Consider the following 21,862-nt stretch of genomic DNA (forward strand, 5'->3'; position numbering starts at 1 on the left):
GTCGCTTTGCTTGTGTCGTTCTTTCCACAGTGATGACTTTTTGGTTTTTCCTTTTTTTTCAAGGAAAAGCTTTGGTGGATTCCACGTCAATCAACCACAAGATATGCCTCCAAATCATAGATTATAGGGCAAATTATCCAATTGGCCCTTGAACTCTTTGTCTAAATAAAAATAAGTCTTTCATCTATTTTTTGTTGACTTTAAGCCCTCAAACTTGTAAAATTGGACACCCATGACCCTTTTAGCCAGTTTCTCCTGTTTTGCAACCGGAAGGCCAATTCACACGAATGCCAGTGTGCTTCTTCAAAGGGCATTTTTGTCCGCATTTTCTAAGCAAAAAGGAACAACTTCTCCTTCTTCCCTCCATCTAACCTAAACCAACCGCTAACTTATTCAACAAACGAATTGCAGATGGAAGAGAGAGAAGTCGGCAAAGAAACTAAAAAAGGGAAGAGGGAGAGGGGAGTAGAGGAGGAGAGAGCGTGCGTGGTGGTGGAGTCGTTAAGGGAGGGGCGGAGAGGGGTTCTGCGGCGGGCGGAGAACCAGCCGAGGAGGGAGGAGGAAGGTGGGTTAGGATTCGGGAAGGGTTGGAGTGGGCGAGGGAGGTGCGAAGGGAGGGAGAGGAAGGAGGTGACGGTGGCTGTAAGAAGCGGAATGGCGGTGCCAGCGTCGACATCAGCGGAAGAAGGGTCTAGATTGGAGGTGGGATCGTCGGAGAGAGAGGAGGTGGCGGAGACAGTGACGTGGCCGAAGAGAAGGCCGTGAATAGCCCCGGGGGAAGAGGAGAAACGGAGGAGTAGGGAGGCCAGTGCAGGACCAGAAATTTGGATCTTGTGAATAGGAACGTCGTCCATGCTAATTCAGCTCTAGGATTCTCTCTAGCTCAAGTCAGATTTCGCAGACAATCCTCTCTGTTTTTGTGTCTCTATAGAAGTAGATCAGGCGGTAGCATGGGACCTAAATTGCTCGTCGGGTTGGACTGGTGGGCTGCTTTAATTCAACCCTGGACGCCTCACAGCTAGCCGGATTTGAGATTTTGACAGACACAGGCACTTCTACTACATAACCATTTGGATGAGTTTATAACCGTTGTTTTGCTAAATATTACATGTTTTCGTTAACTTTTGATTTAAGTTCATTTAAGTAGATCTTGGGCACTCTTGTGCACAGCGCGAGGGCCAAAAAAACTAGTTTTTCTATAAAAGCCTCATGAGCTCGGAAGAGATGGTCGAGGCAACGCATTGTCTCACCACCACTGGCTGCTAGTTTTCAGAGGCAAAAATTGATCAATTATAGACTCCTGGACTCGATTTTGAATGCAATTCCCGTCAAGTGGCCGGAGAGCCACCATTTAGTAATCTCACTATTCTCTATCCAAATGATTTGTCCTGGAATTTCTTTTGGTTTAGCGAATGTTGAGCTCCCTTTAGCTCTTCTGCTCTACCATTTTGACTGGAAACTCCCTATTGGCCTCAACTACAACGACTTAGACATGACAGAGACTATTGTGGTAACCGCATCAAGGGAAAACAACCTTCTCTTGTTAGCCACCATGTGTGATCCTGATCTCGCCCTCCAACATTCATACCATTTTATGCATTTTACCGGGATAATTTGCATTTTGATATATGATAGATATTTGCAGATATTCTGCTCTACTTCCCTCTCCTTCTTCCTTTTTTTTGTTTCTTTGCAGACTTCTCTCTCTTCCCTCTGCAATTCGTTTGTTGAATAAGTTAGCGGTTGGGTTAGGTTAGATGGAGGGAAGAAGGAGAAGTTGTTCCTTTTTGCTTTGAAAATGCGGACAAAAATGCCCTTTGAAGAAGCACACTGGCATTCGTGTGAATTGGCCTTCCGGTTGCAAAACCGGAGAAACTGGCTAAAAGGGTCATGGGTGCCCAATTTTACAAGTTTGAGGGCTTAAAGTCAGCAAAAAATAGATGATGGGCTTATTTTTACTTAGACAAAGAGTTCAAGGGCCAATTGGATAATTTGCCCTAGATTATATACAGAGGTTAGGTTATGCCTCAGAATCAGAGATTATTTATGGAAATTTTTATAAATCGTCTATCGATACAATTCTTACATCGATAGTGAGAGATACATGATTTTTTGTGATGAACTAATGCGTTCTTATCAACTGAATTAATTGATGTTGAAAAAAATTTTTGCTCGCTACGGATTGTTTTGGCTTCCTTCCTTTTAAAGGCAAGTTTTTAAACTCGGACCGGTCAGTGAACCGGAGAGGGGGCCGGTTCGCGGTCCGACCGGCCGGTTCACCAATTTTCTGCTTTTTTTTTTTTGCAACTTTAGTGTTAAGTACTTCACAGGTCTTCATTCTACACTTGAACTTGACGGCTAATGTACAATTTAACATGATTATTGATAACTTAAGTTTCTAAAATGCATTCACCAATATAACTAAATTTAAGTTGAGATAATAACAAATTTCCTAAAAGTTATACATAAAATCTGGAATGATAAACATAATTAAAATATCATAATTCACCACAAGTTTTCATAAATTCATTACAAACATAAATAGATACAATCCAAATGTTCACCAATTATCACAAATAAAAACACAAAAATAAATAAAAATAAATATTGAAATTCTTTTACAATCCTTAAAAAAGTCCATAAAAGAGTCCAACTCATATTCAAGACAAACCATTTGAATAACAAACTTCCATCGGTGGCATGATAAGCAACAACACCACCTTCACAATTTCATCAACTTAATCTGAAAAAGTTAAAATTTTATTATAAATATATAAATCTAATTGCTCAAACTCAAAAAAAAAAAAAAACCAAACAATTTTGAAAAAAAAAGATACAACTAAACACATAAAAAATAAATTGCTACTACACATCAATTGAGATACAGTCGATTTTGTGCCAATAAATTTAATGGTTCTAAAGACCCTAGCGGCAAGTGTAAATAAATGGTCAATTGATGGGATCCTGAGGTTACCATTTACGAATTTACCAAGACATACAAACATGTGGTCCGATTTGGCACTTTTTTTTTAAAGCTTTTGTTTGAACAACTTTCACAAATCAACTTTAACATGTCTTTAATTTGTTGCTTCAATGAAACCTATAAAATTCAAGATGAATGAGCATTTGGTAGACTAATTACTTCAGCATAGAAAAAGCAATAAAAACACAATAAACAGCATAGAAAAAACAGAACAATCATTGATACAAAATTTATTAATTTGATACTTCATCCATGTCTAATTTTATTAATTTGATACTTCATCCAAAAAATAGCTTCTCCAAATATGATTGCAAAATAATTAATGATTCATAATTTCATCCTTAATTAATCAAATAAAAATTAGGGGAAATGGATGAAAATTGGGGAAAAAAAAGAAGAAAATGCAAAAAAATCGGCTAAAGATAATAATATAGAAAATAAAAACCTTGAAAAGAGAAAAATTAAACTTACCAAGATGATGGAAAACAGGAAAAGCTCGAGTCTCAAATATCTTATGAAAGTTGAAATTTCCAACTTGTCTACAATCTGCTAAAGATGATAGCTTGATAATAATGGTGAAGGCTTGAGAAAATCTTGTTGTGGATATTTGGGTTTGAAAGGGTTAAGAAGAAAAAATTGAAAAAAAAAATTCAAGAGGAGAACTAGAGGAGTCGTTGGCCTAGAAGTCTGAAGCCGAGAAAGTGATGGATTGAAAGAAAAGTGCGTATGCTGTTTCTTTTCTTAATGTTAGGGTTTCATTTTTTTAATCTATTTTTTAGTCAAGTTAAGTAGAATTCTCAGGACAAATTGAACTTGTCCTATGACTGTGGTCTAGTGGTAAGATTGTCTTATGTGAACATGGAGACCCAGGTTTGAATTTGAGCTTGACATTTTGTTTGAAAATTTAAAAACCGTCGGGTTACGGTTCGTACGATTTTTAGCGGTTCATACGGTTCGACTGGTTTCTAGCGATTTTTCATTAACTTTCGAATTTGATACTAAACCGGACCGGTGGTATGTCCGGTTCACGGTCCAACCGGTCGAACTGGCCGGTCCGGTCCGGCTCTGAAAAACATTGTTTAAAGGACACATACTATACAAAATTCGGACATGGGAATGGGAAGAGAGGGGAGGGATAATGTTTGAATAATGGTCTAGTAATACGCAAAGTTGACTGCTAGTTTATTTGGATATTTTGTGAAGATATGTACTATTAGTTTGAACGATTGTAAACAATTAAGAAACTTTTCAACAAAATTCAAGATGTGGGAATGGGAGAGAGGAGAGGGATAATGTCCAAAAAATGGTCTAGTTATAAGCAAAGTTGACCACTAGTTTATTTGGATATTTTCTGAAGATTTATACTATTATCTTGAACGATTGTAAACAATTAAGAAACTTTCACATATAGTATGAGAAACTTTTGTGTTCATTCTGCATTACTCAACGTTTTAATACTCAGAACCATTTGATAAATCTTGAACACATTCTAGAAATTAACTTTTAAAAAAATAAAAATAAAAATAAAAAGCAGAATGAGATGTGTTGCCTCTTTCCCCAGATGTACTCTTACTGATTACTGCGGCTTTTTTAGTTTTTGTTTTCTTATACAAAATAAATTAGAGAATTCAAACCTGGGAGCTTAAGACCTCTTATTTTAGTGTTCTTCCTCAACTAGATTGCTTAGATGGTACTAATGAAACTAATTCCTAATTTTGACATTGTCAAATACTTTCTAAATCTAATACATGAAAATTAAGTTAATGCCGGATTTTTTTTCCTTTCAAGCTATAAACTAATACAATTGTAGACGTTGCATCTAATTCTGCAACAACTCCTGCCGTCTTCTAAGTGGACTCTTCTATAATCCTCGTAAAAATTAGGGATAATATAAAAAAAAAAAAAAAAAAAAAAAAGCGTTGAAAAATTCGTCAATTTGGTCCCTGAACTTTTACACTTCAACAATTTTGTCCTTAAAGGTTTTTTTTTCTTGTTTAACCAATTTAGTTCTCAAACTAATTTTTCACTTTAAAAAAAAAAAAAGAATTACCATACTCGATTTGAGAGCAGAGAGGTATACATGTTCAGCCTCTTTCTTTGCAGAATGTATCTTGGCCGCCTTGGTTTGCCTGAGGCTACAATTAGGTATCTAATGGAGGTATCTATTTCTCTACGTACAAGCTGTGAAAAGAGAGGGATATGGGGGCTTATCGCTTATGTGGGGTTTGATCCCCAGAATGCTGTTCCATGCACCTGCCGCCAGAATCTGCTGGTCTAACTATGAAGCTGTCAAAAGCTTTTTATTCATGCTAAAAATGGTTCAAAGGATGGCTGTATTTAAATTATTCTAATTCCTAAGTTACAAAATTTGACCTTGAGTGAGAAGTATACCCCGCTTGATCATGAGAAAGATACAAAAAGTGGCGATTCCGCTGCAAAGTCCTACATTGGAACTGAAAAATTAGTTCAAGGACTAAATTGGTTTAAAAAAACCATTAAGGACGAAATTAATTTAAGTGTAAGAGTTTAAGGACCAAATTGGCAAATTTCCCAAAAAGCTTCTTAAGATTCTGTCAATATTGCTTAATACCTCTGAATTTTTTCAAAGTCTTACTAACCTCTATGTTCACGCCTAGGAGAAAAAAGTAAGCTTAAAAAAAATCATTTCAGTAGAGCCCACAAATATCATTTGCTCCAAAACTGCCGCTTTAGTTGTCTCACTAGTGAATTCATTATCAAAATCCATAATAGGAGTTGTTAAACGCTAGAAAACCAAGGGAAAAATGTGTTGAGGTCGTTATTGTGATCCAACAAAAAATTGCAGCAATAATGATCAATGACATTACCACTGCTGTAGCAACGGTTGCTTATGCAGATAAAGAAAATTGGTGGCGAAAAAATTGAGTTGATGGATTTAACAAAGTCTTGAAACTAGAAAAAGAAAGTGACTACCAAAACCTGACTCATATGAGAAGCTTGAACAACATAGCCAAACTCATATATATCCATCTAGAAAATTACATACATTGGTTGAAGAGGAGAAGTGGCAGCAGGAGTAAGAGAGAATAATTTTTATTTGTCGGAGTGTTGCCATGGAGTTTGTGGGCTGGAGATGAAACTTAGAAGACCGGCAGCGGGGGATCAGAGCAGGTTAAGGATGATCAGATGAGCACGAGACTATTTGGAGGGAGAGGTTGAGAACCGTGGAAAACTAGTGGGATGAACTATTCGTCTTGGGAAGCTAATTTTGTCATGTAAAACAAATTTGCTCTGGCATTAATAGGAACCTAATTTTAAGGGTCAATTTTATATACAATGACAGCGTATATATTAGTACTCTAGTTTTAACCAAGAAAATATCAGTTCATATTGAATCTTTACCATCTTGTGACATTGGATTTGGGAGCAAGTTCATTTCAAAATTGATTTTGGACAAACTTAAAGCTAGGATATTTCCACAAGAATACTCCTGAAGCTTCTACATTGGCATTATATTTTCACTATTTTCATTCAAAACAATTATGTTGGCAGTTGCATTGGCGTCAATATGGTGAGACAGCATAAGTAACAATCTTTTCATTAGATAATACTCCAATTGATTAGTGATTGTGGCGAAAACAGAATTCATTGTGTAGAAAATGCAAGCACTGCTCAAGTATCTCAGCTTGAGTTAACGAGTGTTCCAGAATTTCAAGTAAACAATATGGGTGGAAAAAGTTGCAGATGTGCACGACAGAAATGACTAATTGCAAACACTCTTAAAATGAAACATGAAGCTGGACACACAAAACAAAAATCAACTAATTATAAATCACTGAACTGTGTTGCACATCCCCGGGTTTCTGATGCACCAAAGAGGCTGAATTGGTTCAGCAGCTATTCCTCTGGCCACCATTCTGTTCCTCCATTCATTCAACCTATCGGTAGCTTCTGCATACCTCTTCATTCCTGTTTCATCGCGGTTTCCAGACCACAATGTTTCAGCCATTGCTGAAGTTCTAGGCCAGAACCGAGGGTCCATAACTGTCGAATCTGCTTGTTCAGTCCACAGTGCTACCTCTCCTCCTAATACCAACTTGGCCTCCTCTTCGTTCAGGCCATATGTTATATCATAGTTGTAGATAGACTGCCATGTTTTGAATGGCCCGCACCATGAACCTCCATTACCAAGAACAGTACCTGGTGGTTGGTTATATAGACTGTTGTTTCCCGTAAAATCGCCATGCCCACAATCCAAGTAGTAATAGTCTGCAGATGAAACAATTACCCGATAACCAGCTTCAACAAGCCTTTTAGTGTTGTTTGGTCCGTTGTTCCATGTCTGTAAAATGATATTCTCTTTTGGAAGCAATGAAGCAGAAACATTGATGTCGGAGCTCAACAAAACATCCTCCCAATAAACCACAGTACGGTTCTTGGATAAGATGTAAGGCAAGGTAGAATTAACAAACAATTCAAGAAGCAGGCTGAGTGTCCCATTCTTAGCAAGGAAAGCTTGAATGTCTTTGTCTGTTTTCCAACAGTTAGCATTGACCTCATCAGCTCCTCCATGATAGAATGAATCTGGAAATATATTTATCGCATCATCTATGACATTTTTTGCTATTTCATAGGTGTTGGGGTTTAAGGGATTCAGTTGACCGGTTCCTGGTTCAGCAGCTAACGGATTAGATCCAGCTGGCGACCAAAACATGTTTGCGCATGTTACAATCTCAGGGTATGCTTCTGCCCATGATCCAGTATGTGCTGCAAAATATACATTGATAATTGTCATGTTGGACAAAATGTGGCTTTATTGCATAAGCTTTAATCGTGAAAACTGAAACTCGGCTCGAGGATCTTTTGTTAATCAATTAAATTTTTAACGTTATTCTAGCATATTTACAGTGATTTGAGTGATTCACATAATATAGATAAGAAGTAATCATGCTCAAAGCTTAGAAAATGAAAAGCTCACTAGAAACTGGGCAACTCTAGTCATATTACTTCTTGCCTGCAATGTCACCGGAGACCATTAGATTCAAGCCAAACTCAATACGGATAATGAGCTACTTAAGTAGCTAAATCCATAATATTAATCGTATGCGGCTATGTAAGCCACAAATTCTGATCATCTGATACCAGTAACCACGATAGGCTTGCTATTTCTAACATGGTCAAAAACTCCATGGGAAAAAATGTGTTCTTCTATCTAGAGGAACTTGTTTGGAAACAATGTTCAAGTACAGGTGGCACTACATGCAAAAATATGGGGTGCGGTGGCGATGATTGGTTGAATGAGCTTCTCTAAACTGGTCGGGATATAACTAGGACAAAATTGTGATGAAAATTGGCTCTATCAAGCTCCGTGTATTACATTTGGAGAAAGAACACTCGGTAAAAGATGCAGAAAAGAGTATAATGCAGAATGCCAGCAACATTTTCTATGTTCTTTTCATGCCAGTAATATGACATAGTCCAAAGGCAAAATCCCAAGTTACACAAACCTCAAGCATGCAACCTCATCCTTCTCTTTCTTTTGTTATTTTACGCACAAACAAAAACCTCGATGATCCCTAATGGTCAATTCACTTACTACTATGTTATTTACGTAATCTGTAATCTAATACTCAATAACTATTCAGAGCAAGGATCGGGCTCGGCAGAGTTTGGAGTCGAATCTCACCCTCTGTCTCTAGTTCTGCCTTTTATTAAAAAAAAAAAAAAAAATTAGCTATCGTAGTACCTTTGAATCTATAGCATTAGCAGAGGAGTAATAGATACCTCCCCTAATCCCAAAGTTGTAACGAATCGTTAAATAACCATTGCTGAATATTCATTACAATCTGTGTTACATCATGTAAGGATGATAAATATTAGGGTAAAAAACAAAAAAAAAACCCTTATGGTAAGCCTAATACATAGAAAAGCCCCCTATGATTTTAAAATATACAACACAACACCTTATGCTTTGAACTAAATTGTAAAAGTGATGGAATCTGTTAAACTTAACGGAAATGACTTATTGGAACCTAAAAAAAAATTTGTATGCCTAATTTTTATCAAATATATCTATTCTACCCCTTAACCCTCAATTCTCTCTCTTTAGAGAATAAAACAAATGATTTTTTTAAGCTGTCTTTTGCTTAATTATATCCGGGCATTTTGGTCATTTCATCCATTTCCGTTAAGTTTAACGGATTCCATCACCTTTACAATTTAGTTCAAAGTATGAAATGTCGTGTTGTATATTTTAAAATCATGGGAGATTTTTTTGTGTATTAGATTTACCACGGAGTTTTTTTGTTTTTTACCCTAAATATTAGATACTTCAACGTTCAAGGACACATGTTAGCTGGTGTGGCAGCCTGGCAGGGCATTTAAAGCAATATAGTGCAATAGTATTCAAATTCATCACATTGGAATATGGACTCTCACGTACATAATCAACTTTCCTAAACCCAAAAAGATAAGGAAAACAATTTACGTATACCCTGATGTACTCGAGGTAGTACTCCAATAAACAATTAACGTTGGATCAAACAACTTGTTTGCAAAGGTATACTCAAAGGAAGACTTCAAATAAAGACAAGTTGACTAACCAGGCATGTCAATCTCAGGCACAACTCGAACTCCATATTGCATTCCGAACTCCACCAGGGCCTTCACGTCCTCTGGTGTGTACTTCATTTTCTCTCCATAGGCTCCTTTCTCAGCCAGCACCGACTCGGACGGCAAAACCAAGGGAAACGAATGCGAATCCGTTATATGCCAATGAAAGACGTTCAGCTTATTCATGCTCATTGTCTTGATCAACCTCTTCAAATCCCCAACAGTAAAGTAATTCCTCGAAGTATCCAACATCACCCCTCTATAAGTATACAATGGTTGGTCGGAGATGTACAGCCCAGAAGCCACTCTGGGTGGGTTCCCAAAAACCAGCTGAGAAAATGTTTCCAGCCCGCGCATCGCTCCCCATACGGTTTCGGCAGTTAAGGTGGCTGTTGTGGATTCAGAAGGAGAGGGAACTGTAAGTGCGTAGGACTCGTTGACGCCGTGAGCTAACTGCGCGGAGAGGTCAGTGACTCCGATGCTGAGGCATGCAAGAGGGGCTGATGTCGTCACATTGAGATGTGGAACCACCAATGGAGTGTAGTGTTCACTGAAGATTTGGTTAAAATAACGACTGACAGCTGGCTTGAGATAGGGATTTGCGGGGAATAGGATGCTGAAGTTCGGAGAAAGTAAGGTTAGTTGAGGTTGTCGCCAGGAGAAAGTTGTGGGTTTAGGCCAGACGTTAATTGGGTAACTAGCTGCAGTGATCTGTGGTGCTGAGGGGAAAAATAGAGCAAGAATCAAGAGAAATGAGAGTGGAATTTTAGTTCCATTCCCCATTTTTTTGGGCGTTGTATCGACTCTTGTGAATTTGGATTTGGGAGGGAATGGAACTTTGGATAAGCGATTAATTATGGCAATAGTGACTAAGAGGAGTCATCTATTTATATGTTTTCTTTGATAGGTTGGGGTTGGTTTTTAATGATGTATGGTGTCCTCTTCTCTTCAGTTTCAGCCTCATGTATTGTTTTTTACGTTTTTATTCCTCTTCCCAGTTCCCACTGGGGTAATGACTTTTTCTTGCTACTATATTTTTGAGATCTTTTCTAGGAAGAAGCCCGTAAAGATTACACAAGAGAGAAAGGCAGAAGGGAAAAGTTAAAAAGTTAAAACGACATGCTCTAGTTCTATGACGTCTTCTAAACTTTGATATTGATATGAACAATCGAATGAGATTAAGAATTGTCATATTATATAGTATTCTTGTGTTCAATCTGTCCTGAATCAGCACTTTTAATGCTTTGACAAGTTCACCAAATCTATCACAAGAATCTTGCACTTGATTTGAATACAAGAATGAATGAGAAAAGAAAGTACTGCTACAAGATTTGGCTTTTATGCCTTTTCCTAGTTAATGATAGGACTTTCTTGATTGCTTCCATTTGGACAGCACATGAGCTTTCGTGCTTCACTTTCGATTTGCTTATTGTATTTATGTCATTGATCACATTGTTGCCTCGGCGGCAGCTTATGTATTAACTGTTTAGAGGCACTTTTCTTTTCTTCGACACAACTGTGGTAGGCAGTCAACTATGGAAGCTCTAGATCATCGTTAGCAGATTGGAAAATTAAGAATAAGCTGCAGGCGAAGCTTAACTGCCGATATATATATATATATATATATGTATGATAATCCCGGAAAGGATCTGTCCCATTTGATTATTTTGCAGGCTAAGGTTGTAAAAAAGCTCCAAGGGGCATTTTAACCTCTTGCGGTCTCATGACCAAAGGCCGCAAGCATAATGTTTTGCTGCCAATTGTGTGCATGGAAATTAGCTATGATGCTATATGCTACTTGGGAGTTGGGATGGGATTGTTTGACATTACGAAATTAATTCGATCACCTGCTCGAAGAAATCATGGCTTTAGCTGGCCTGCGTAATTGACTTAAATATCAAAAGCAGTCAGTCGGATCAGAACACATGGGATCTTCAGTGCTATTTTTTCGATGACAACTCAATGCTACTTTTATATTAATGTCAAGTGTCCTATTTATTTAACTTATTATATGTTATTTATTTAAGTTCCTTTTATTCTTACGTGATAAGTGGGATTGACGCTGAATTTTGCATTGGACGGTGATACAAAAGATCCAACTGCAGTCGGAAAGCTTGTCCGTAGTTCATGTTTGTTCATTTATAATCATGCCTTGCAGTAGAAAAATGTGAGAAGGTTAAACAAGATTATGTTAGGGGGTAAAAAGGTCGAAATATGTTAAACTTAAAACAATAGAGGAAAAAAAGACAGAAAAGAAAACCTGCGCCTGTCCAAGAGATCCAATGCCTTGTCAATAAGGAACTAAAATTCTCCTTGATAAGGTTTTGTTGAAGTTCACTAGTAAGAAGGAGAACAATTCAATAAAAACCACACTTATATTCTCTAAAGTAACTCATATTGTCTGATTAAATAGTAATAGTAAAATGTTAAGAGTAGCATTCTAAATCCATTTAACCAGGTTAGTATCCTTCCATTGAATTTCTCTTCATTGGTCTCTCCATTTATTTATATCTAAATTAGTATAATTCTATAATATTATCCGATTATGTCATTATTTTTTTTAATCTCTAGATCAATATACCAAAAAAATGATATTTCTTTTGAGAATATCTTGGCATTCAATTACGAAACATTTGAATGGTAAAAAAATAGACTAAAATTGTGATAAAATATATAATGATTAATCAGATGGCAATTCTTAGTCAATTCATAAAAATTATAACTAACACAAATGATGAAATATATTATAAATGGTATTGATTTTCAAAAACAATCATCAAACTAAATTTATTAGGGTATAATGGAAAGAAATTCTACCCAAACCATGGAAAGGAACCCAGTTTGTGATTTAATCTAAGCAAAATCAACGCTAAGAGTTAAAATTCTGCAAGAAAATTGACTGAATTCGATTAAACATAAAACAAAGAGCATCATACAATTTTTACTTACATTGTAAACTACCTTTTAAAAATTAAAAAAAAAAGTTAAACAAACAATACCACTAATATTGCCCTACTCTAACAGGAAGAGAAAGCCCATCTAATCTTGATCATCATTAATTAACTGGGATTAATTACTGTTAGACAAGTTCTCATATATAGCTAGCTTTATCATGATGTGCGATCCTGCTTGTCCCAAGCCTTCGAACAAATAGTAACTGTTAATTAGTGCCAGAATTAACATGCTTCTTTTTTAATATTCCTAGCTGCAAGCTTCCAAGTTCCAACCACAACTTAGACGAGCCCTGCATTAAAAGCAGTTCTAATCCCGTTATTCCAAACGATTTTATTTGTCTAAGGGCCATGGGCAGGTCTAATAAAACAAAAACAATTATTGAAAACAAAATTTTAAATTTCAACCTAACAACATTGCTTGTTTGTTGAATTGTTGTTGCAGGGGGCAAAGATGAGGCTCTAGCACCTAAGCTAGTAAGCATTCTTGAAAATTTCAGTTCTTGAGGTAACTTTCACCTTCCTTTCTTTTTTTTTTTAATTTTTTTGTGGGTTGAGGAAATTCCGCTTCTTTTTTGGTCAATCGTCACCGTCTACTCTACTCCATGTCAAGAAAATTCCATGTTAGACATGTAGAAAGTTTTTGGCCATCATCAAACACTTTAAGTCTTGGTAGGGTGAAAGGTCAATAGTTCAAATCTTACCTCCTATCACTGTTCCACTATATGTGGCTTCTCTTAAATCCATACAGGTGCATAATATATCTGTCTGATCCGACAGTGATTCAGTCTTCGTCGTCCTCCCCCCCTAAAATAAGTTAAAATAGGAGTAGGGGTAAAAGTAGAGTATATATATATATATAAAAAAAAAAAGACATGTAGACAGCTTACCTGAAGGGAGAGAGTAGTCTTCTGACTGCAACAAACTGGGCCAAGTGAGAGGGCACATTCCTTGACCGAGTATTCAGCTGGGTCCAATTTGTGATTAATTCAGTCCGAGTTAGTAGGGTTATTGAACCTTATTGGAGAACATCCAGCACGAATTCCCGAAACATTCCGAAGTTTTTCCTGCCAATTTAACTTGCTTTAATTTTAGAATTTATTGCTCAAACATTTAAATTAACTTAAAAATTGTATTCAAACTGATCTAATTTCAGAATTGGAACTGAATTCAGAATTTACTTCTCTAACATTTAAATTAACTTTAAGTTTGTATTCAAACTGGGAACGTATTAGCCTGGAATTCTGCGAAATTCTAACCTAATTCCCATTCTCAATTAAAACAGCAAAACTTATTATGTCACTTGAATTGAATTAACCAATACACATAAAATTTCTGGTTATGAACTTAACCTTCCATATAAAAACCAAACACGGCCTGTTTTGGGTACAAATTGGTGTTCCCCACTGTAGAATAAAATAATTTAGCACTCCCATAATGGGGCAATTAATATCCCACTAATGTCATTAGTGCGGTAGCACCAATATTCCCTAGATGGATGAATGCAGAAGCAATAACGTAATGAAGCATGGGCCGATCAGTGATTAATTACTGAGCAAATGGGCATTCTGAAATGTGCTGCAACCACTTTTAGAGTAAATTTACATTGACACGTGTGCAAAAGTTGGAGTTTAAATTTAAATTTTGGATAATTATCATTTATCTAACACTTACTGTGCATAGGAAAAATTAATTCTTTCTTTTATATATATATATATATTGTGTCACCTGAGAGCTGGAGTTGCACTTAATCTTGCACCATTATATTTTAATTTGCAATTTAACATTGTACAGTATCTCCATTATTGCATTTCTCAAGATCGATGAGGTATTGATCTAATGGTTGAAATTGAGATTCTAGATATTAGAGATTTTAAGTTCAAATCTCCCTACTTCCTCCCTGTTTCTTAAGTTCCACCCTTCCTTGCTAGATTTGAAAAAAAAAAAAAAAAAAGGATCAAGAATGTTTTCTTTTTCTTTTTTTTTTTTTCAAATAATCTTCAGTGTGTTGTAGTCATTTTGGCCCGATTAATCCGGAGTCGAGCTAGGTTGGACCCGTTAAAAGATGTTTTGCCATGCACATTCTCATCTCGTATCCATTTCTTTAGGCCGACAAGGCTGGTGGCAATTTAACACAGAATCCAGGGATTTATAACTTTGGTGGGTTTAAAATTTTGCATGATTATTTCAAATAATATTGTTGCTACCATGTTAGAATTTTATCCGAAGACGAATTTCAATTCAAATTTCCAAAGCATAAAGCAGAAATATGCTTCGGAATTTCGTACGGGATATGCTGCCATCCATCTCCGAGGACTCGGAAGAGTTTGTTACAGCAAGTCATCTGCTTAATTTGCCAAGAATATACAGAGCGAAGTTTTTTCAAGCAATTGAAAAGCTAAAATTGCACAGAATTTCACCCCCTCACCTTCCACTATCAATAACAATCTTTTCTTGTATATTTTAAGGCAATTTTTTGTTGTTGTTATCGATATGGGAAGGAAGATGGATGCTGTCACTCATTTTCCAATTCAAGTAAGCTCTCCTTCATTCATTTCTCCATTCATCATTTAGCTCTAGTTTTATTTTTCCATTCTTTTCTTTCATCTTTCCCCTCACTGGTTCCATACTTCATTCATGAGAAGATTCTTGGATATAAAGCCTCCTCCTAGCATGTCTTACAAAAATGTGCAAAAGCTTCTTGTTCTTATCCTCGAAGAGATTACAACCTGTATATAGTGATTTCATAGCAGATGAAATGAAACTCGTTGTCAATTAACTTTATCAAATGGTCCCTGAAATGATGTTTAGGGTCCATTATGGAAAAACTCTAAATGCAAAAGCAACACATCCCACTTAATAGAGAGTTTGGCTAAACTAAAAGGCAGTCCTACAAGACAAACCTGTCCAAATCCTAATTTGCATAATTGTAAGATCTAATTAATTCTACCCAATTCCTTGACATTCCCGTTAGCTTGATATTCATAAAACGTTTGATATTTTGCACCTTTTAGTTGTTAGCTTTCTGTTCTATTACATGATGCTTTGCACAATATTGTGGCTGTATTTTTGCAGTGTAGCTAGTTTTTTTTTTTTTTTTTTTTTGTCATCACAGGGAGTATCCCTTTCGGACTAATCTCCCTGATCCTGTGCACCCGCCTCCCAAAATATACAAGACGGTAAAAGGAGTCGAACCGTGATCACACAGTACCGAAACCTAATAAGGCTACCCCACCACCAGCCGAGCCAATCCGAAGGGCCAGTGTAACTAGTTGACAAGTAATAACCACAGGGGAAGTTTGGGGTTTGTGTTTTTGAAGACGCAGTACAAAACATTATAGCACACAGGTCATCCTTGACTATCTTGCTTCAAGAACGCGTTAGCGTCTCAAACTCACATGCATTAGCCTTATTGCTGTCTTATCATCTTATGCTTTCTTTGTTAATAGCCTATATAAAGTTCTGCAGTCACATCCACAGTCTTATCGTTAATTAACTAATCCAAGCCTGAATTCTTGCATATCTCTTAATGATAGTAATACAAGCTTTTAATGCATGGATGCATGTGAACTTGAAATGCACAACCGAAACCTTAAAGCTCCATATGGATTACCTGTTTTTTTTAAAAAAATTTATTTTTGTTTGTGGAGTTTGCAGTAACATCTCACGCATAATTTAAAATAGGGTAAAAAATAAAAAAGCCCCTTGTGGTAAACCTAATACACAGAAAAGCCCTCCATGGTTTCAAAATATACAACACGACCCCTCATGCTTTGAACTAAATTGTAAAGGTGACGGAATCCGTTAAAATTAACGGAAATGGACAAAATGACCAAAATACCCTGATATAATTAAGCAAAAGACAGCTCAAAAAAATCATTTATTTTATTCTCTAAATAGAGAGAATTGAGGGTTAAGGGGTAGAATAGATATATTTGATAAAAATTAAGTATAAAATTTTTTTTTAGGTTCCAATAAGTCATTTCCGTTAAATTTAACGGATTCCGTCACCTTTACAATTTAGTTTACAATTTAGTTCAAAGCATGAGGTATCGTGTTGTATATTTTGAAACCATAGGGGGCTTTTCTGTGTATTAGACTTACCACAGGGGGCTTTTTTGTTTTTTACCCTTTAAAATATATCTAAAAATAAGTAAAAAAATAGATAAAAAAATTATTTTCGCTCAAAAAAAAAAGCAATCCAAACAAAAAGTGAATTGGCTGAGCCTTTGCTTTACACTTTGAGAAAGATTCTACTCCGTAAATCACCAAAGAAGATAACAATAATGCTTGTGTCTTGTCATATGTAAAAGGAAAAAAGGTTTTTCCTTTTAAACTAGTGATGACAGTTGTGCCAATAATTAAAAAGTTTCCATGCAAATATCCTGTCTGCCATATCGCAAAATCGGTTGTACTCAATGCCACAAGCTCTATCTACTGAGTAAAGTGATGTCATATTTGCACAAGAACTAATCAGAAAATCTTGAATCATTATTGTGTACTCTTACTATACATAAGTATAAAACACACTTGGTCATTACAACTGCCTTTTTGCTAGTATCGAATAGAATATTACTTTGCTCATAAAGAATAGGGAAAATATCAGAAACCTCCCTTGAGGTTTCTCTTAATATCACATGGCCTCCTAAGATTTTTGAAATATCACTTACCTCCTCTAATAATTGTAAAAAGACTATATTAACTCTTACTTGAAACATAATTTATATATCAAATAAATGAAACTCAAATTTTTTTTTTAAAAAAAAAGAAACAAAAGTGACTTTTTTCTCTCTCCTTTTTATCCGTCATTCTCTCTTACTTATTTTTTGGATGACTATGCAATATTTTATCAGTAAATTATAATAAATTGAATTTTATTTATCTTTTATTTTTTGTAATTGTGATAAAGTGAAATGTGATTTATTTGCGTATTTTGAGTTGATTTTTATAATGATTAATACAATTTAACGGTTTGGACAAGAGTTGAGAAGATGTTAAAAAAAATTATAAAGTTCATAAGAAATCAGTTTTAAGTATATAGAGTTAAATTGGTGCAAATGTACTTTTTTCAAATATTTTTTTATTTTTCAAATTTATATTTTTATGAGGTACAGTATTATGATGTGGTAGTACTACAAGAAATCGTTTTGTAGGTGATAGTTTTTTGAAGTGAATAAAATGGTTTAGGAATATTGTTATTTAACAAATGAAAAAGTAGTTTAAGATTTTTAAAAGTTTTGATACACAAATAATAAAAGTAAGGAGAGTAAGTGATGTTTTTAAAACTTTAGGGTGCCAAATGATATTATAAGAAACCTCAGGAGAGGTTTATGATATTATCCCTAAAGAATAAAAAGATTCCTTTGTATAGTTCCTTGAATCAACAATCTGCAGACTCATGATGTCGTTGTCAGCATTCAGATCAGGTATCTAAGACAATTGCATACACTGGATTATGTTTTTTTTTCCCTTATTTTTCATTTTAACTATGACATTAAAAATATTATGATAACAGCTAGAGCTGGCGCATACACTGATACACAGAATCAGTCCCGTGAAAATAGGAGAGGTATAATAAGGACTGGTGTAACAAAGCCAAAGCAGAAAGCTTTAGTGTAGAAGACAAGAACATCCAATCCTCAAATCTCAAACATTATGCTTCATTCTTCAAGTACAGAAAACCAATAGATGAATAGCTTTCACGCCACAGTCGCTTGACTAGATTTCTTGCTTTGTCTTTACACTTTCTAAAGCAATTTCTCTTGCAGAAAATGGGGTTTATCTACTTCATGTTCCTTGCACTCCATGTTCAATTCTGTTGCTCAAGACCTCAGAATCAGTTGGACCATGCAAGCATGGGAAATAGCATAAATGCAATTTCTCCTTCTGTGGCATATCTGTCCAAGAAAGACAACCAGCCACCTCCTATTGAAACCATGTTCAAGCTTCCTTCCCCATTACCCGCCTGGCCTCAAGGTAAAAATGCTAACCCATCGGAATTTTCCTCTGTTTTCTTGGTTAGAGTTGTGGAAATTTGCTAACTTTCTGTTCATCTGTGGATTATAGGTGCGGGATTTGCTAATGGAACAATTGATTTGGGAGGATTACAGGTATGTCAAGTATCAACTTTTAATAAAGTTTGGGCTACTCATGAAGGTGGACCAGATAATCTTGGTGCAACCTTTTTTGAACCATCTTCAATCCCAGATGGATTCTTTACACTTGGTTACTATAGCCAACCAAACAATAGTCCCCTGTTTGGATGGGTTCTTGCTGCAAAAGATGCCTCGTCAGGTCAAGGAATTCTGAGCAAGCCCACTGATTATACACTTCTTTGGAGTAGTGAATCTTTGAATATCAAGCAAGATGGCGTGGGCTATATATGGCTGCCAACACCTCCTGATGGCTACAAGGCCATTGGTCATGTAGTCACAAGCTCCCCTGATAAGCCTTCAGTGGAAAAAGTTCGATGCGTCCGCTCTGATTACACTGATGCTACTGATCTAGATTCTTGGATTTGGGGTAGTTCTAATGGCATTAACATATATGGTTCAAGGCCAAAAGTTAGAGGGATTCAAGTTTTAGGGGTTTCCACAGGTACATTTATATTAGCACAAAACAGTGGGGCTGCAACATCACTGGCTTGTTTGAAGAATCTGCAAGGCAACTTTCATGCTATGCCTACTCTGAATCAGATTCGAGCATTACTTGCTGAATATTCTCCAGTGATTTACTTTCACCCTGATGAAGAGTTCTTTCCTTCTTCAGTAAATTGGTTTTTCCAAAATGGTGCATTACTGTACACAAGAGGGCAGGAATCCAATCCTGTTGCTATTACCCCAACAGGGTCAAATTTGCCCCAAGGTGGTACAAATGATGGTGCATATTGGATAGATTTACCTCGTGATAATGCTGCTAAAGATAGGGTCAAGCAAGGAAAGCTACAAGATGCAAGTGTATATATACATGTTAAACCTATGTTAGGTGCAACTTTTACTGACTTGGCTGTATGGGTTTTTTACCCTTTTAACGGTGCAGCTAGAGCAAAAGTTGAGTTTGTTACAATTAAGCTAGGAAAAATTGGGGAACATGTTGGAGACTGGGAGCATGTGACACTGAGGATTAGTAACTTCAATGGAGAATTAAAAAGTGTTTATTTTTCAGAACATAGTGGAGGGACATGGGTCAGTGCTTCAGGGCTTGAGTTCCAAAATGGTAACAAACCAGTGGTATATTCCTCATTGCATGGCCATGCTGCTTATCCAAAGACAGGAGATTTTTTGCAAGGGTCTAACTCAAATGTTGGAATAAGAAATGATACTGGCAAAGGGCAGTTTTTTATGGATGCTGGGGCAAATTTCTCAGTGGTTTCTGCTGATTATTTAGGGTCAACAATTGTTGAACCACCATGGTTGAATTATACCAGAGAATGGGGTCCAAAAATCAGCTATAATATCAATGATGAGATCAAGAAGGTTGAGAAATTTTTGCCTGGGAAATTAAAAAGAGCTTTAGACAAAGCAGTAAGTGACCTTCCTAGTGAAGTGTTGGGTGAGGAAGGCCCCACTGGTCCCATATCCAAGGATAATTGGAGTGGAGATGAAAGGACTTAGATTATTGAGTTTGTACAAACGCTTTGATCTTTGTGTTAGGACATGAAAGTAAATGGGAACGCATTCATTCTTATCTTCTTGGTTCCTGTTCTTTTACTACAATCTTTTTGCCTTGATATTTCTTTTGACTGCTCAGTTGTCTTATTCATTCATGTTCATGGTATTTCAATTTTTGATGAATTTGCGTTCACACAATATAGTTTGGGTGAAAAAAAAAATCAAGAATGTAGATGCCATAACATGTTGTGGTTGGTAGTTGGCCAGTTGCCATCTGATGGCAATATAACGATGAAGAAAATGACATTATTAAAGGCAAACTGCAGAGGCATAACATCTTCACACAAAAGAAAGAAGCTAGTGCCCATAAAGCATACGGCCAAAGGTGGCCTCACAATAATTTTGTCCAGAACTTCTAATTATGGTCATGTTCTAAACGTATCTGTAACTATTTCTCTTGAACTATGCACTTTATTTCTCTATTTTCGTGACTCAATTAAATCCTTTCTTTTGCTGTGATATAAAGCTGGAAGGAATAGTTGAACAACTCTCTCTCTCTCTCTCTCTCTCTCTCTCTCTCTCTCTCTCTCCACACTTTTTGGAGTTGTATTAGGAATTTTAAGGTTCTTAAGTTCAATTATTGGATGTGCTTTTGGTGCATCTGCTATTTCATTGAACTTTATTTGTGGTCATCTGAAATAAATGCTTTTCTTGATGCTTGCTCTTTTGCTTGTCATCTGCTTACCATCATATGCTTCAAAAGTGGCTAATGTTAGTCCAAGACTCCTGTGTTGTCTGGTAGCTAAAGTTGAGGTTTCAAGATTTAGACGTTCTGGATTGAAATTCTCCATTCTCTTTTCCTACTTCTTAATTTCGACCATTTTCCTGCTAAATTTTTTTTTTTTTTTTAAAAGTTACTATGTTAGTAAAAAGCTCATAGAGTTGAATGTTGACTAAGATGGGATTACACTTCCTTTTGCCATTTGTGCTTCTACAAATTTTCTGCATGTAAACTTTTAATCCCTAGTCTTATGCTTACATTGCTTTTTTTTTAATCTTTCCCTTCTTAACTGAAAGGAAACAGGGCCTCACAAGTTCCATTTCGCTCAAGTTAGTGTAAATTAACAATTTACTTTCAACTTACACTAATTTGTTCTCAGCTTATACTAAGTGATAATAATTAACTTATACCAAACTATACTTGATTTATACCAAATAATAAAAAATCAACATACACTGAACTGCACCTAATTTACAGCAAATCAGACCTAATTTATACTGAAATTCAATTGATTTACACCAGAGATCAACTTGTGCAAAATTGTACGAAACGCAAATTGTGACGGCCCGAATCCTGACTAAAGCTGCTGGGTTATGCACTGAAATTTGTCGGGCTAAACGAACCGGTTACAAAGATGACATGATAAAATAGGAATTGATCCATGGTCAGATGGTCCACTAGGAGGCCTGGAAAATCAACTTGGGCTATAAGGGGAAATAGCTTCCTACATTGCACTTGTCCGCTCTGTTCAATACACAGACAATCTAAAGTAAATGACCAACTACCTAAGTTTTAGGACTCCCAAACAAGGATCCATCAGTTCAACTTTGGGCCTAAATGTCCAAACAATTCTTTGAAATGAATTTTCTATTTGTCTCGTGTGAAAAATTCATTAAATGACCGGATATATTTCATTAATTCTATTTTATTTGTCATCATTTTATGC

The 21,862-nt window shown here is 36.1% G+C and overlaps 2 protein-coding genes across 2 annotated transcripts; one reads left to right on the plus strand and one right to left on the minus strand.

Annotated features, from left to right (window-relative positions):
- Nucleotides 1-6,599: 6,599 nt before the first annotated feature.
- On the minus strand, nucleotides 6,600-10,417 carry LOC113760853 (beta-hexosaminidase 2-like). The gene is made up of 2 exons (XM_027303587.1): nucleotides 9,565-10,417; nucleotides 6,600-7,729 (listed from the first exon to the last, which is right to left on the minus strand). The coding sequence occupies exons 1-2, from the start codon at nucleotides 10,355-10,357 to the stop codon at nucleotides 6,795-6,797; spliced, it is 1,728 nt and encodes a 575-aa protein (XP_027159388.1). The 5' UTR covers nucleotides 10,358-10,417; the 3' UTR covers nucleotides 6,600-6,794.
- Nucleotides 10,418-18,074: 7,657 nt separating this feature from the next.
- On the plus strand, nucleotides 18,075-20,237 carry LOC113760852. The gene is made up of 2 exons (XM_027303586.1): nucleotides 18,075-18,501; nucleotides 18,592-20,237. Exons 1-2 carry the CDS (start codon nucleotides 18,297-18,299, stop codon nucleotides 20,136-20,138), a joined length of 1,752 nt encoding a protein of 583 aa, XP_027159387.1. The 5' UTR covers nucleotides 18,075-18,296; the 3' UTR covers nucleotides 20,139-20,237.
- The last annotated feature ends 1,625 nt before the right edge of the window (nucleotides 20,238-21,862 follow it).

The sequence above is a fragment of the Coffea eugenioides genome, chromosome 2, assembly GCF_003713205.1.
Source record: "Coffea eugenioides isolate CCC68of chromosome 2, Ceug_1.0, whole genome shotgun sequence".
Taxonomy (NCBI): domain Eukaryota; kingdom Viridiplantae; phylum Streptophyta; class Magnoliopsida; order Gentianales; family Rubiaceae; genus Coffea; species Coffea eugenioides.